Consider the following 16,156-nt stretch of genomic DNA (forward strand, 5'->3'; position numbering starts at 1 on the left):
CGCTGTACTAAAGGCCCGGCCGAGCGGCCGGCCGGCCGGCCCGCCCTCCTCGGAGACTAATGGCTCCCACTGCGGTGCCCACTGATTCATTCTGTTTTCAGCTCGCCGGTGCTAGTTTAGGAAGTTTTACATGCAGGAGGTACCGGTGGATGGATTTGTTTACAGCCACGGTGGCTGAGGTGGCAGTGAGTTTCACATAAATCTTTTGGCATCAGTAAACTCGGCATGTCTGTGATGTGGACACATGAAAAGACAGGATTCAATTTGTGCGGATGAGCTGAACCTGCAGAGTCTCAGTGGGGATGGGATGCATTTTAAGGCTGATAAAAGGATTCATTTCAGTGTGTTACAAAAGAAAAGGTAAAAAAGAAAGAAAGAAGCTCTCTTCAAAGTGTAACTGTAACTCAAGCAAAAACACTGAGGCGCAAAAGCAGCACAGTCACTTGGAAAATAGCCACTTGCCCATAATTTATTAAATATTTATTAGGCAATATAACTGACTTATAGCTGCTTAAGCATGTTTTGAGCTCTTAACTTTAGTAGATTTGTTGCCAGCCACGTTGGGTTCACGGCTCTCCTCATCAGCGGCTGCTGCCGAGTAACTTTAACTCTTCTTGCGTCCTCCTAAATGTTTAACATCAACAAGGGGAGGATGGCATATTTATTTTTAACGGTATCTGGTGGGCCGGGTTCGTTTGAGAGCATTCGTTGTTTACCGCACTCGACCCGAAGCTCCACACAAGCACCTCCTGATGGGCCTGGGTCGTAAAATGCAAAACCAAACTGTAGAGATCATGTGGATATAACGGTACGCTTATTTCTGCCAACATGCGCAAGAATCACGTTAAAAACGTATCGAATTACGTCCCCCACTTTTTTTTGGGATACAACATTTACAATAAAAGCACAACGGCGGCTTTCCCGCGTCTGCTCAGGCGGTCTGAAGGGAAAACCCTTTCGCCTTTTGTGATATTTGCTTTCCGTCTGAGTGCGCTCCTCTCTGTCTGGGCCAGCGAGCAGAGCCGGTGGTCGCCTCCTGAATGAGAGATCGTGTTTGCTCTGCTCTCGTGCTGCGCCACATTGCCATTTGCACACCGCTTGTCTCGGCGACCACTGCAGGAAGCTGTTTGCATGAGAAGGTTGTCGGGACGTCACCGTCTCTTGCTGGTGTGTCCGTGTGGGTCTAATAACAGGAAGTGTGGTCACCTGCTGGCTTCCTCTTCATCGCAGGACCTTTTTGAGATCTTCTGTTTAACGTGACAGCTGCAATGGCAGGACGTAAATGGTTAGTTTTTTATATATATATATATACACGTGTGTGTGTATATATGTATCTTAACTACAAACAACGTGTGTTTTTATAAAAGTTTTAAATGATCAATGGATTATTGATGAATGGCGTATCGTAAATTTACTTTCAACAAATATTTTCTTTATTTAAAACATTCTGTTAAAACATGTTGTAATTTATTTAGAATACTTTGAAAGAACATGTTCTTTCTTATTTAGAACATTTAACACACCCCACACAAAATAAAACCCCTCCTTACCTCCCTCTCTCGTCCCTACAACCTTCACCAAAATGTGGCACCATTTGATTTAATGTGAATTTGTACTCTCTAGTATCGGCAGAAGTCAGACAGTACACATAAAAGTACCGAGTTTGGTACCTAACCCCACTTTTTATGCTTCATCGTAATAAAACATGAAGGGAGTAGTTGTTCTTTTATTGCCTGATGCTTGAAAATGTCCATAACACATATTACATTACATATCATTTAGCTGACGCTTTTATCCAAAGCGACTTACAATCATGTTGTATTCATACACCGTAGACACAGCTACAGGGAACAATTCAGGGTTAAGTGTCTTGCTCAAGGACACATCGACTAGGGTGGGGATTGAACCACCAACCCCTTGCTAACCACTGGCCCACAGTCGTATATGTGACATGTCAACAGGTGCTGAGGCTTCTGCTTTCAAAAACCCTCTTTAGTATTCCTTCTTTACTGTATTTTATTATAACACTCAACTGCAACTTGTCTTTCCAGTCAACATGTAACAATAAGGAAAATCCACAGAACTCTTTGTCAACCATTTTCAGTGGAACTACTTTCCTCCCGAGGAAATAGTCCCTCTGAGGTGCCTAGGTCATCCTGAGTAAAGGACAGCGTTTCTAGCAAGTGACATCGCTCTGTAGCCTTTAACCTTTTTAAGACTTTGAGTGCCACAAAGGCAAAGTACATTTACCTCCATTGCATTTGGACGGCAGCAAAAGATTAGTACGTGCAAGAGTAAAAAAAAAAAAAAACTGATAAATACATGAACTCTAGTTTCATATATGACTATTTTTGGATTGGCTTGATGTCACATACGGATATTTGTACCCCAGTTGTAGTACTACTGATCAGTTTGCTTTCAGGGGTTGAGAGCGGCGTTGTCTTTGTTCCAGGTGAGGCTGGAGTCTCTCGCCCTCCGAGGACGCTGTTTGTCTGCGATCTGGGCCCCACAGGGTCCCGCGGGGCCCGGCTGTACGAGCACCGGGCGATCTGTAATTACAGCGGCAGTGTACTCGTTAGCTAGCCGCTGAGACCTGCCACGAGCTGGGTTGAACTACTCTCTTGAGCCAGCAGTATTCAGCAAAGCAAAGAAATAACTCATGTAACGAGTTAAGTTGTCTTTCTATTTGGTTGTTAAACTCTCCATTTTGCTGACGCACTGACTTCAAGCCCACTCAGTGCAGCGATAGCAGAGGAGCATTGTTGCGATGTCACGCGCTCGCCCCATAAAGTGGTCTTAACTTAACAACACCCATGGCCTTGATCCTTGAGCCGTTGGCCTGCATCTCTGCAGCCTTGGCCAACACTGGATGCAAACGAATGCAAACAAAGTTACAAAAGAAGAAAAACATTGTTACGCAATACACACCGGGGACGCATCCATTATGCATCAGTTTCACGCTGAAGTTGTGAAAGAATCACACAAATTTGAATTCATCCACATTTGAAAGTCGAGACAAAAAAAAGAAGCTCTTTATAGATGTGTCTTGTTTAAAGCGAGTCTTTGGGTTGAGATCTTTTACTGGCTCCCGTAGCTGAACGGGGGACGCGTGTTCTCTGCAGACCTCGGTCCGAAGTGGTGCTGAGAGACTGTTTTGGAACAAGTGTGTGTGTGTGTGTGTGTGTGTGTGTGTGTGTGTGTGTGAGACAGTGGAGTCATCGCACCCTGAGACCGACATCAGTAATGATACAATCTCTGCCTGCAAAGTGTCCCCTGTGTAATTCGTCTCCGCTGCTGCGTCATCAAGCTCGAGTTGATCAGGCCGGGCGCCGCTACTATACTATTAGCCCGTTTGCCCGTCGCGGCGCTTTGCCTCTGGTAATAATTTGCTGTGCGGTTTAATCATTCTCTGTCTCGTAGCCGTCCTGGCAGAGGTTAGTGTTCACCTGCTCGCTCTACTGACTGACTCTTGTGTAACAACGTTGTGTGTTTGTGTCATTAATCTATATTGTGTCGCTCCAGAAAATGTGTTTGAAATTATACCTGCAACCTGAATATTTTATTCAGGGTTTGTAAAGGTTCAGATCATGTGAAAGAAAACCTGTATAGTAAGGTTTTTATTGCACTATAAATCAATTGTTATTTAGCATTAAATTATATTGGGATTGAACCGTTTGATCGGTTAAAAGGCTATATAATCCATATTGATATGTTTTATTTCATCTGTGCTTCCGAATCTATATAAGAAGTGATGTAACAGGATTACGTGCAGGATAACATTCCTGTTATCGTGGTGAATCCCATTTGGAGCCATTTGGCTTCCTATTGAGTGTGACCGATGCCCAACTTGTTGGACATTCTTTCCTAAACGCGTACGCCTCTTGGTCACGTTCGCTGCTGTTGTATTTTGGGGATTCAGTGGCGCCATCAGTTGTTTCCCCCTCACATCACACGCACACACCTGGACTGGACACAGTTTCCAAGATCTCAGCTTTTTTTATTTTTCGTTATTGTTGGATAAAGCAAATCGCATCTTCCTTTTGTAATCTTGAACTTCTCTCCTCTTCTTTTTCCTTCAGGTTGACGGGGCCCTCTGGTCAACTGACCGACGGTCCAGGAAACTACAAGTACAAAACCAAGTGCACCTGGCTGATCGAGGGACAGTAAGTAGAAGTACAGATCCAACACCAGGGGAGAAATGCCACATAAGGACTAGGCAACAAATATGCTGCCATTTATAAAGACAGAATCCCTTCATCCATTCAGAAAACCTAAACCGCTCAAATCAGTAGTCTGTAATAAAGTTAGTGTTGGTCGTAGAGAACTTATAACTTGCCGCTCATGACGTAGCCAGAACGAAGACGGCAGGAAACCGATCCTCGCTTATTGATTTCATCCATCAAATCAGCTTCTGCCATTAATAAAAACTGCGAGACAGCCGAGAGGTGGATCGGGAAAGCCGAGGCTGCGAGTCAATATTTCCAGAGGGGTGCTCGTAATGCTTATTTACACGTTCGGCGCTGCAGTCCTTCGCTGAGATCCCATCCGGCACGAGGACTTTACAGTTTCCAGACGGATGATGGATGAAAATAAAATGGCAAAGCAACCGTGAGGAACTGGATACTCCTTCATTTTCGTCTCACTCAGCATAACCGCGTCACAAGAGTATCGATTCGGGAACGATGAGCCTGACTCCGCCAGCTCATCCGAACTATATAATCCCTTTGATTACATTTGCATTTTCAGGCATTCGGCCAAACGATCTCATTCAGGAGGGAATTAAACGGGAGTGACTTTCTCGGGGCTCACGGAGGTCACGCTCGTGTTTCCCTTTGACGGGACGCGCGGACGTTACAGGGTTTTGAACTTCTCACCTCTTTTGTGCCTGTACGGCTTCTCCTAATCACCGGGCCGCCGTCATTCAGCGGTTTCATTACACCCTAATGGCACTTTAACATGCTGTCTTGAGCCCTCCGCCCGTATTTTAACACAAGATTAACACAGTGACACGCATACCAGAATGACGAGCTTTTCCCTCTGGCGTGAAGTCGGCGGCCTGCGTGACAAAGTGCTTGCGCTTCGCCGCCACGCTCGTAGGGACCTCGGATGTAATTAAGTTTTGGAATAGGAGTTTCTTTGTCAGACGTCTCCAGTCACTCCGTGCTCCCGATTCTTCTTCTTTTACCGGTCACGAGCCTTCTCCTCTAATCAAACCTTCGGGGCCGCCGGCGTTCCTCCGGAGGAAGAGCCGGCGCTTCACTCGAGTAAATTCAATTTTGAAGAGGAAAAATGTGACCATTCATAACATTTCCTGAACATCTTGTTCCCCCTCCCTTTTGTGTTGCTCCCTCATCTCGTTTGAATGATTTCATTTTTTTGCGAGCTTAACCAAATTCAGAGCGGAGACGGCTCGAAACTTTAAAGGACGTGTGCTGCTGGTTTGTTCGTGTCGCGCAGCGACACGTGTGCTGAATCCGACTACATCTGTGACACGACGCCGCTTCGTTGTCAGATTTAATAGCTGAGAGTTACTCTGCGTTACAGCGGTTACATTTGTCACCTACAGCACAGACGAGGAATAAAACGATATCAATTCATTTTCTTCCCCTTTTGATTTATTCTATGCTTTCATGTAAACGTGGAAGCCAACAGACAAATGCTAGTGAAGTTTTGTTTCTATCAGCTATTAATAATCCACCTGCCACGCTATAAAAGTTCCATTTATTCAGCTTGTGAAACATTAACTAAATATCCTGACAAGCGATCTTGAGGTTGGTGAGATGATGATAAATATTCACACAGATGGAAATGTGTTAAAAAAAATGTTTTTTCTTAAACACTATGGTGCAGGGGTAGATGCTGTCAAGGCAACAAAAGCATCTTTTTACTCATTGAGTAAAAAATCTATTGATTTCTGGATGAAGCTTGATCTCTCTTAGCTGGAAGGATGTAAAAAGCCCTTCAGTTGGGGATTTATCCTTAAGGAATGCTGATGTGCAGTAACTCTAATATCTACCGTACAATGATATCTTGTCCAGCATCGCTGAGATATAATGTTATTACTTTAGAAGGGAGGATTACATCAGTGCGACCGTTTTATGTTTTGTCACAATGTCGGTGAATTGTTAAATATAAGAAATAAAAAAATCAAAGAAAGATGACTTTATTTCCAGATATATTAATGAATCCAGTGTGTGAAATTACTGATATTTTAGCTTGTTTTGGGGACTTCTGATATTACTGTTTGAACTATTACCGTTTTGCCATGTACTTTATGTGTGTGTGCGTGTGTGTGTGTGTTTTCCAGGCCGAACACAATACTCCGACTACAGTTCAACCACTTTGCCACTGAATGCAGCTGGGACCACCTTTACGTGTATGATGGAGACTCCATTTACGCCCCGCTTCTCGCTGCCTTCAGGTGCGTCCACTGTGCGTTTGGCTGGCGGACAGGTCCACAACACAGGTCCACAACACAGGTCCACAACACAGGTCCACAACACAGGTCCACAACACAGGTCCACAACACAGGTCCACAACACAGGTCCTCTTGTGTTCGGATTCCCCGAAGAGAAAACAGCCTCCAAACCATTACTGAACCATTAAATGCTCTCATACACAAGCCTGACCTTCATATAAACAGTTTAGGAGTAAAACTAAACTAAATATCTAAATACTAAATATATATATATATATATATATATATATATATATATATATATATATATGTATATATAAATGATTATTAAAATGTGTTAAATTCCACCTTTTAATTGCAGCGGTCTGATTGTTCCCGAGCGTTACGGGAATGAGACGGTTCCTGAGGTGGTGTCTCAGTCCGGCTACGCCCTGCTGCACTTCTTCAGCGACGCCGCCTACAACCTGACTGGCTTCAACATTTCCTACAGGTGAAGGAAATGCATTTTCTACCTGCGGTGGTTATCGTTCATTTTAAATCTCCCTTCCATGTCAAAAAGGAAAAAAGTGCAAAACATTTGTGGAATATAATCAAAGCATCTTTCATAAAGGCAAAGTCAACTCCTCCTCCAGGTCGGTCCTTGACTTTTATTCTCAGCCCCGTCCTTCATTTTGAAATCTTAGCTGGAACAGCAGCTTCCACGTATCAAATGGCTCATAATCCGCTGCAGCTGAGTGTGTGCCGCTGCCAGCCCTTCAGGGTTTGCGTCTCTCGGGGTCCACACATGCATTCAGGATGGAGTCAGTCGCTTGATAAAAGTACCAGCTAAACGACTTCCATACTGAGCTCCGAGACGAGAACCCGCCGCTCAAGCCCTTTCTGTTGAGATTTCTTCAGCTGAAGGAACCCACTTCGCTCTCTCCCTTGGGACACGATGACGCATGCAAAGCGATCACACTCTGCGTGATTCAGCCGGTCGGCGGCCTTTTAGTGAGAGGATCATGCTGCTGTCCATTTGCTGCTCGTTGCATCACCGCGCCGTCATCTGCCAGTCTGACATGTTGTTTGGTTGTGTTTGGTACGTTTGCTGGATGCTGACATGAATCCCATGTGGAAGCAAAGACAGGCCACAATATTATTGTGACATTTTCTTATTGCATGAGCAACTGAACACTTAATTTAATCTCCATGGAAACAGCACTGCCATGGCCAGAAGCGAGGACAACTCAAAAATGTCTTTTGTGCAGTTTCATACAGTAATAATGATGAAAAAAAATGAACAAATTATAAGTGGAATTTCTTTGATAACTTTAGTTTTTTCTTCTTCTTTTGAAGTTTTTCCACCTTTTGGAATAAAATGCCGGCTCCACATGTTTCACCTCACTGACAGGTGACAGTGTTTGTCACGTGACGTTGTGTCTCAAGGTCAATCGTGGCTTCCTGGTTTAGCTGGGGAGAGAAATCTTTTTCACAGGATCAGCTTGGTGCAAAGGGTTTATTTACCATGTAGGATAAAGTGATTTGGATGAAACCAAAATGTAGAACCACGTGATATTTTTAATGACCGTCGGGAAATTGAAAATCTGATAAGTTCTGTTTTGGACATAATTTAAAAAAAAAGAAATGCACATTTCAAAGCCGCCGGTGTGTTGTTAGATTCAGTCGACATTCAAGTGCCACTGAATTCATAGAATTGTAATACTTTTATGTAATATAGAAGTCACTTTGTAAAGAATGTTTTGTTATAAAATAACATCTAGCCACACTGATGCAAAAAAAATGTAGTCTTGTTCTTTAAATCTGCCAAACATTCCCGTCTCGGTGCTCGGCAGCAAACCCACAGAGAGATCAACGTGAACTTCACACAGACGGAAACGCTTCGGTTGCGTCGACTGCCACGAAAAGGAAAAGTATGGTTTAAAAAACCCAAAGTGAAGCTTGTCCATTCCAAACATCTGCAAAGACACAGTGGAACCCATGCGTTTGTTCCCCCCTCGATCATTGGTGGCGTCGCCATGGCAATGGGATTGAAGTTGGGCTGAGAAACACCGAGTCGGATGAAAGCAAAGTGCCCCCCGGGGGCCCCCGGTCTTTGGTGTCTCGGGGAGGTGGAGGAGCCAAAACATCAAACTACGAAGCTGCTGAAGAAACATGAAAGAATGACGATGGGCCTTTTGTGTCGACTGTCTCGCTCTCAAACATCTAACTCTAGTCTCCTGCTTTTATGGATTTTTTTATTTTTCACAGCAAAACTTTTGGCATAAACATCAGGGACACTATTTCCAGTTCAAAGGGAAGGTCTGGCAATGTGCTAGACCAAAGAAGCCAAAGGTCAAATTGATTGTGAGATAAACATACTGTCACTGGAAAGAGCATGTTGCTCTGATTCCTCCAGTATTTTTTTGTATGATGGCACAAAATGTGTCCGTCATTAGTGCCGTCTCCCTGCAGACTGGGTGAGTTTACCATCTGCTCCTCTGCCTGTGGGGACCGGATGTCTGCCAGTTAGCTTGGCCTCCAGCTCGCCACTGTGTCGGAGATGATTGACAAGTGTCGAGGCAGCCCCTTGACCGACTGATGAGGGAGGACGATGCCAGTAACAGTAGCTTCTGCTGTCTGAAGGGGAAATGTTACACATTTTAAATTTAAAGGGGACACGTCATGGTAATTTCCAGGGTTGTTTAAATGTAGGAAAAAAAACAAAAAAACACTTTGATACAGTCCGTCTGAATATACCTGTATTCATCCTCGTTCTGAAACGCTCCATTTTAGCGCCTGTCTCTTTAAGCCCAGTTTGCAGCCCACAATAATACTGACTGGGTTGTCTTATTTCGACAGTTTGTGCCTTGGTTACTCCAGATCCCCACACTCCCGCTGGAAAAAGTGAATTTTTCATGAAGTTTTTTTTTTTTTTTTTTGTGCCCAAAAGCAGATGTCACCCAGTTGTTGAAACAAGTCCCTGATGTTTTATTCACAGTCTGTAATTCAGGAACCCTGGTTTCTCACCCTCTCTCTGTTTCCTCCTCTTCCCTCCCTCCCCAGGGTGAACACGTGTCCCAACAACTGCTCGGGCCGCGGCGAGTGTCGCGTGAGGAACTCCACCGGTTCGGTGTACTGCGAGTGCGAGAGCAACTGGAAGGGCGGAGCCTGTGACGTCCCATACTGCATGGCCGACTGCGGCTACCCTGATAGAGGTCGCTGCCAGGGCAAGACCTGCGTCTGCAAGGCCGGATGGCAAGGTGGGCCGGGCACTGCGGCCGCATCACGTGACCTCATTACGCGCTGCTTTGAATAACCACCATATCATCAGGTTGGCCTCAGCTGGCTCCTCACGAGACCCAGTAGCGTCTTACTGGGTCTGTGTTCTCTGTGCAGAATGAACCGTACTGGTCTCGGGGGTGTTAAATCGCACATTTAGCAGACAATATTCACTTTTTAACAGCCCGAATTATAAACGCAGGATACTCACGGGAACGCAGTGTGCATTCTGACCTATTTTTAACACTCTTTCGGAGCAGGTATGGTGCTTTCAGGACTGAACTAAAACCAAACGTCCATGCTATCGTGCCACTATGTAAGTGAGGTAATCTGCTTAATCGCCCAGTGTGCCGCCCACGTAGACTGGCTGAAAGTGTAGTGGGACCCTGCTCATATAATTAGGAAAGAAATGTATAATTGAGAGGTTTTAATGAAGGAGTTTGGCTCCTGCTGACGACTCAACTCTACGTTCAGCAGTGAGGGATGGTGTTTAGGCTGATCCCTGTGTAAAAGAACGCCTTTTTAGGGCTGAGGGTAACGTCCATCTGCTGTAGCCTGATGGACCTCAGATAGACTTTTTGCAGGATCAGCTACCTGATCTTTTTAGTTGAGTCTTCTATTTTCTTTTTTATGTGGTGATGACCAGACACCACTGTATCCCCTTTTTAAATTGGACCATATGCGCTTTCTATCGGCTCTATTAGTTCTTAAACGGCTCCGCTGAGCCACTCTGCACGCGCAGAGACGGCGGCTTAATTTAACTGCAGTTATATCAGCAGCTCGGTGTGTTTCACAATCTAATTACCAACGCTGAGGGAGCTGAGAGGCAGACTGGTGTTTTCTTTAGCCTTTATTACCCTGTCATGGTGTGTTAGCCGAGGAATAGCATACTTAGTGTACTCTGCGCTGCCAGTTCCCAAATGAACTCATTTTCTGCACCAACCAGAGCAAAAGCAGACAGATGCCGGTTTAGTCAAGCCAGCCTTGCATTTAATCTCTCCTTCACAGATGGGTGGCCTTCAACAAATTACGTCTTTAAGGGAAGCAAAGGCTGCGTTTGTTTTATTTATGGGGAAACGCCACCAAGTTGTAACAGTAATTAGTTTTTTGCGTCAGGGTAGTGGAGGAATATTAGCCACCAGGGGGGTGGAAATGAAAAGGAGAACGGGTTCAGGGACCCTGAATGCTTCAGCGCTTTCTCTCCCGTCACGTGGCCACTTCTGCATTTCTTTTGGATTATGATCAACAAGGAAGTTCCTCTGCAGTTTACACCCTGTTTCTGCTGTAAGGTGGAGTGATGGCAGTAGTTGGTAAATGTTTTTATCCCAAGCAGGTTTCTATTCTGTGTCTTTTTTTTCCCTCTTTTTCTTGTTTGCCAACAACCTTTTCCCGCTTCATTGAGGAGGGATTCCGGTCCATGCTGCCGCCATTGTTCTCGTCCTGTAACAGGGGAAGGCAGCTCTGCCAGGGCGATCCGTCTTTAAAAGAGTAATTGCTCTCAAATCTGTCACGCCTTGATAGGTTACTGTTTGTTGAAGCAAGGTCCAAACACACTAAGGGTTCCCGTAACGCCTTCCCTTTGTCTTTACACATTGGTTAATCTGGCATTTAAATAGAAAAAACTTGAACGACTTTCTGATGCTAAATTACGCCACACCTGCATAATCGGTCACAGTTATCTAAAAAGTAAAAAATGCTTGGTTAAGCTCTCTGCCCTTTCACCCCTCACTTCCATAATTCAATTGTGTCGTCGTCGTCATATTTCTTTTCCCTTCAATATATGGTAAACAGATATCCCAGTTTTTAAAACCCCTCTTTCTGGCTGCAGGACATTAAAGTGAACTAATTAAGTTTAATCCTTATCAAATATTTTCTAGTTTTTATGCTGATTCTTTATGTTGGTATTTAATCTCTCTGAAGGCCGTCTGTTTATGTTTCCCCAGAAAGCCGAGGATGTTATTGTGTTTATCATATACTGAATAAGTGCAAAAAACCTAAGAAACCTAGAAATTAACTGAGCTTCCTGCTGCCTTTAATCCCCCGTGGAGTGCTGACTCTGAGGTTTCCCTCGCTCCTCAGGTCCAGACTGCCTCGTCTCAGTGCCGGCCAACTCGTCCTTCTGGAGCCGGGAGGAGTACACCGAGGCCGGGCTGGCGAGGGTATCCCACAAGGCCGTGGTGGACCAGGGCACCATGTGGGTCATTGGAGGCTACGTCTTCAACGCCTCCGACTATCACATGGTCAAAGCGTAAGTGCTCTCTCGCCCTGCGGGCATCCACACATTTCTTTTTTTGGGGGGGGGGGGGCGGGGCGCTTGGCCGCAGCTGCGAGACACGGGTCCTGCTGTTGATATGCGATTGTAGAAACACAGTGTCCCTGTTGCAAGCATGTAAATGTTTTCAACTCGCATGCCCGTTACAGAGATAGAGCGTAATGCGTCATACTCTTAAAAACCACAGGCACTGGAGGGCAAACCAAGGGCTGAAAGGGCAACAAAAGGCCTGCAGCCAGCAGTAAACATGAGACATCCAGCCTTTCAATGGGTTATTTCAGCACGCCATGTCTACCGGACAGGGCAGTCAATGGCTAACTTGTCCCTTCATCAGATTAGTGGTGAGCGAGCTTCTGTAGTTAGCAGAGGCACTTGCAGGCATAATACTGCACAGCCTCCCGATTTATCCACACTCAACCCTAAAACTGACATTTAGACCGAATGCTTGACCCGTTCTTCCTGCCGATGCCTCTCTTTTGTCTTCTTAAAGGCTCGGTTGTTTTTAAGTTCTGCAGCCTTTCTCGTCCTCCGACCACTCGAAGCGCCACTAATTCCCATTCGCACCACATTCGCACGCTGCTGAGCAGTTTGGGGTTTTAAGTGTCTTGCCCAAGAACACATCGACGTGGATTGGAATCGAACCGATTGGAACATAACCCGCTCCCCCCTCCGAGCCGCCCCATCAATGACCTTTAGCTTTGGTTCTTTACCCCGTTGGTGTTGCGTTGTTCTTTTGTTTGCCAATGGACGAAAGGTGACAAGGAGGCACCTTCACACAATTCAAAGTAAACGGAGAGCGATGATTCGTTTCTCCTCTTCCAATGTGGGCGGGACTTAATTGCGCTCTGGGTGTTAATGCTTTGGCTGTCGGGGAGTCCTGCGGCTTCTTCCTGACGCCGTCTGTCTGTTGAAAATCAACAAGAAGAAGAACACAGACAGCTCTGTGTCGTGCACATCCCGAAAGGATGTCATTACATACCATAAGATTACAGGATGGGCTGATGCTCCTCACCCTGAATCCCACACAGGAAGATCACCCTCCACCCCTTTGGCTCTGGCTCATGTTTTGTGTATTTTATGGGTTGCAGATGGGCCAAGTCCCTTTGTTTATTCCTGCTCATGGTCTGTCGTATGAGATTATATAGGAGCCAACTCAGCACAACTTCTTGTGTTTGTCACCTTGCCACAGTTGGATTAGACAACAGCGTAGCTCTCCTCCTGCAGTGTTATAAGCTATGCTCCCTCGCTGTCTGTGAAACAAAACTGTACCTCCAACCTCAAGGTAAGAAGCGCAGCGAAGGCTCGTGATGAGTGGCGTTTGGTTGGTTTAGCAGGGTTCACACGTCGGAGGCCGGTAATCTCTGTCGGACCCTCTGGTTGGATCCGGGGCATTAATCACCCAGAGGAAAATGTTTTCCATTTTAAAGTTAAATGCATCAATCTGGTGCACTTAGGACAATCAGGAGAACTTTGTGCTCTATTTTTAGAAGTGGTAACTAAGTACAATAATTGAGTACTCTACTTCAGCTACATTTATATCAGAAAGATCGTACTATTCAACCATATTAGTCGCATTCAAGTAGTAGAGTAGAGTTGGAGTACAGTTTTTTTATTTTTTATTTATTTCGACATGTCACAAATGATTGAACACCGACTAGTCTAGGACATGTGGAGCTTCCTAAAGCCGTTCAGTCGCGGTCCTCTCACTTTCCTCTTTTCTTTTTCTAGGTATAACCTCAGCAGCAAGAGCTGGCTGACCCTCGACCCCTCCGTCCACACCGTCACGCCGCGATACGGCCACTCACTGGCTCTTCACGAGGTATGTGGAGGGAGGGAGTAATGCATATCCATGAAGACAGTAATGACTGAACACTGCACATTAATATTGCTCATCTCTGTCTGATATGGAAGAGGCTTCAGAAGAACAGTGCACAACTCCATTAAACGGAGGCCCCGGCAGAACCATTAATAACTTCCCCGTCCTTTTTATTTTCTGCTTCCAGTAGTTGTCCGTCTGTCGTCTGGAACTAATATTCTCTTTAACTCTCCGGCGTCTGATATGCTGCAGTGAAGTGGTGAAGTCGTTTCCTCTCAGACAGGAAAGGCTGTTAGGAGCCGCTGATGGAATAATAAATTACTGCGATGAGGATTCACAGGCAGGCGCAGAGCCCCGCTTGAGTGTTTGCAGGGAGCACATTGCATCACGGCGGAGGAGCGTGTCTTGGAAGTCAATGTGGGCTTGAAAGACACATCTGGAATCAAATCAGAGCTAATACGTAACGGATAAGAGCGACGTTAAGCCTCGCAGCCACAGGCGACGTGGCGGCTCAGGCTCTCAAGCACACGCAAGAAGCCCTGAAGATGCTACGTCTCCTCTTCTCACTGGGAAATAAAAAATCAAAGCATTTGTGAACCCGACCGGTTTTCGGTGGCTTTCACAGGACGAGAACACACTCGGGAGACGATGCGAGAAAGTTTGAGTCGTGCGAAAAAAAACGGTATAATCTTTATTTATGTGGTTCAATCTTTATTAAATCACGCCGTCTCTTTTCCAGACGTGAGAATAGGAAACATTCACAAGAAAATAAGTCGGAGAAACCGAAACACCACAAGTACAAAAATTACAAGAATCTCAAACATGCATCAGAAATTAAAGCACCTGAAACCAGTTGTGCCAACATTAACCGTTCACCATTTAACCTTGAAGATTTATAAGTGAATAATAGAGCCTTTGCTTCCCTTAATGGAGATGGGTTTGTTTGTTTCTTTTTTTAAAGATGTCTCTTGATTGAAACACATACGTGTAATATTTAATCGTTGGGAATTGTTTAACTCAAACCAGAACCTGAGAAATTAAGTAAATAAAAAAATATTTTTGGAGTATTATTAGATAATAAATAATGCTGGAAACCACATATTGGTGATATCAAAGCTAAAATATCAGTCAATTGCAGTATTGTATCACTCTATCCAACTCGTCATACTTCTTTTATAATCTCGTATAAAACTACTTCATTGAAGTGTAATTCATTTCACGGATTCACACTCCATGCTTTAAAATGTATTACCGAGAACCAACAAACTCACCTTTTATCAAACAAAAGCACTAAAATATTTGGTTGACTTCAAAACCACAAACAAATTATTACATAATAACTGAACAGCTGCTTGCAATAACGACCTCTAGGAGTCGGTCTCGGGGGGTTTCTCCGTTCAATACTATCTCAAAGTCATAAATTGAATGAGTGCATTATACCCAAATCAAGAAAATGTCAAGAGGCTCTTAATATCAAGAGGACTCCTTCTGTCTGACCTCCAGACTCTTCCCGTCTTTCACCAGGGAAATCTGTTCTGTAGGTAAAGGTCCAGGGGATCATAATAATCCTGTGTTTTTATTCAGAACTCAAGGACATACAGAAGGTTATTGGAGCTCTGGTTTTTTCTTCTTCTTTTTTTTTTCTTGCCGAATCCCTAGTGTAGATTTCATTAGGTTCATGATACCGTGAGTGTAACTGTGCCAGGCTTTGGTTCAATTAATGAGGCACCAAGTGTATCCCAGCTCTGGACTAACCTTCTATGGACTGACTGTTAGACCACTATGTGGACAAGCCATGCGTGTTTCAACACATTTAGTTTTGGAACATCCAAATGTGATCGAATCCGGCTCCTCGGTTTTCTTTCTCTGTTGCAGGGTAAAATCTACATGTACGGAGGAAAGATTGACTCAACGGGAAACGTGTCCAGCCAGCTGTGGGTCTTCCACATCCAGAACCAGACCTGGGTCCTCCTGAGCCCCCGGGTCAAGGATCAGTATGCCGTGGTGGGACACTCGGCCCACATTGTGACTCCCGTCCAGGACGGGGACGGCCCCGTCATGCTGGTGATGTTCGGACACTGCCCCCTGTACGGCTACATCAGCCAGGTGCAGGAGTACAACATCGGTGGGTTGTAGCTGCAGGTCACGGACTCAGTCTTCACAGCTGCCATGTGTCAACAATGCGAATGCGCTGATCATTTTAGCTGCTCCATTACCCATAAAGCTTAGTTTATGCTAGTCCGTAGTGAAGCCGGCGCGATGACATCATCACAGCCTGTGCGTCGTGCAAGTGGTCGCTGTGCTCGGTCGTCGGTATAAGGGATTATACGAAGAAGGCCAATTACGAAGGCTTTTATTGCTTTAGCAACAGGAGGTCTTTACAATCTACATT

General features: G+C 45.0%; 1 protein-coding gene across 8 annotated transcripts in view; it reads left to right on the forward strand.

Moving 5' to 3' along the window:
* atrn (attractin) overlaps positions 1 to 16,156 on the forward strand; it is a 109,846-nt gene that overhangs the window by 5,642 nt on the left and 88,048 nt on the right. For all 8 annotated transcript variants that reach the window (XR_004608925.1, XR_004608924.1, XM_034525536.1 and 5 more), the window contains exons 2-8: positions 4,080 to 4,163; positions 6,308 to 6,421; positions 6,780 to 6,908; positions 9,461 to 9,657; positions 11,756 to 11,924; positions 13,677 to 13,767; positions 15,640 to 15,889. Coding sequence is in view for 6 of the 8 variants with exons in the window: in XM_034525536.1 (XP_034381427.1) it covers positions 4,080 to 4,163; positions 6,308 to 6,421; positions 6,780 to 6,908; positions 9,461 to 9,657; positions 11,756 to 11,924; positions 13,677 to 13,767; positions 15,640 to 15,889 (1,034 nt within the window). In the remaining 2 variants the exon portion in view is untranslated. The remainder of the gene's footprint in view (positions 1 to 4,079; positions 4,164 to 6,307; positions 6,422 to 6,779; positions 6,909 to 9,460; positions 9,658 to 11,755; positions 11,925 to 13,676; positions 13,768 to 15,639; positions 15,890 to 16,156) is intronic.

This window comes from Cyclopterus lumpus, chromosome 22 (assembly GCF_009769545.1).
Source record: "Cyclopterus lumpus isolate fCycLum1 chromosome 22, fCycLum1.pri, whole genome shotgun sequence".
NCBI lineage: Eukaryota > Metazoa > Chordata > Actinopteri > Perciformes > Cyclopteridae > Cyclopterus > Cyclopterus lumpus.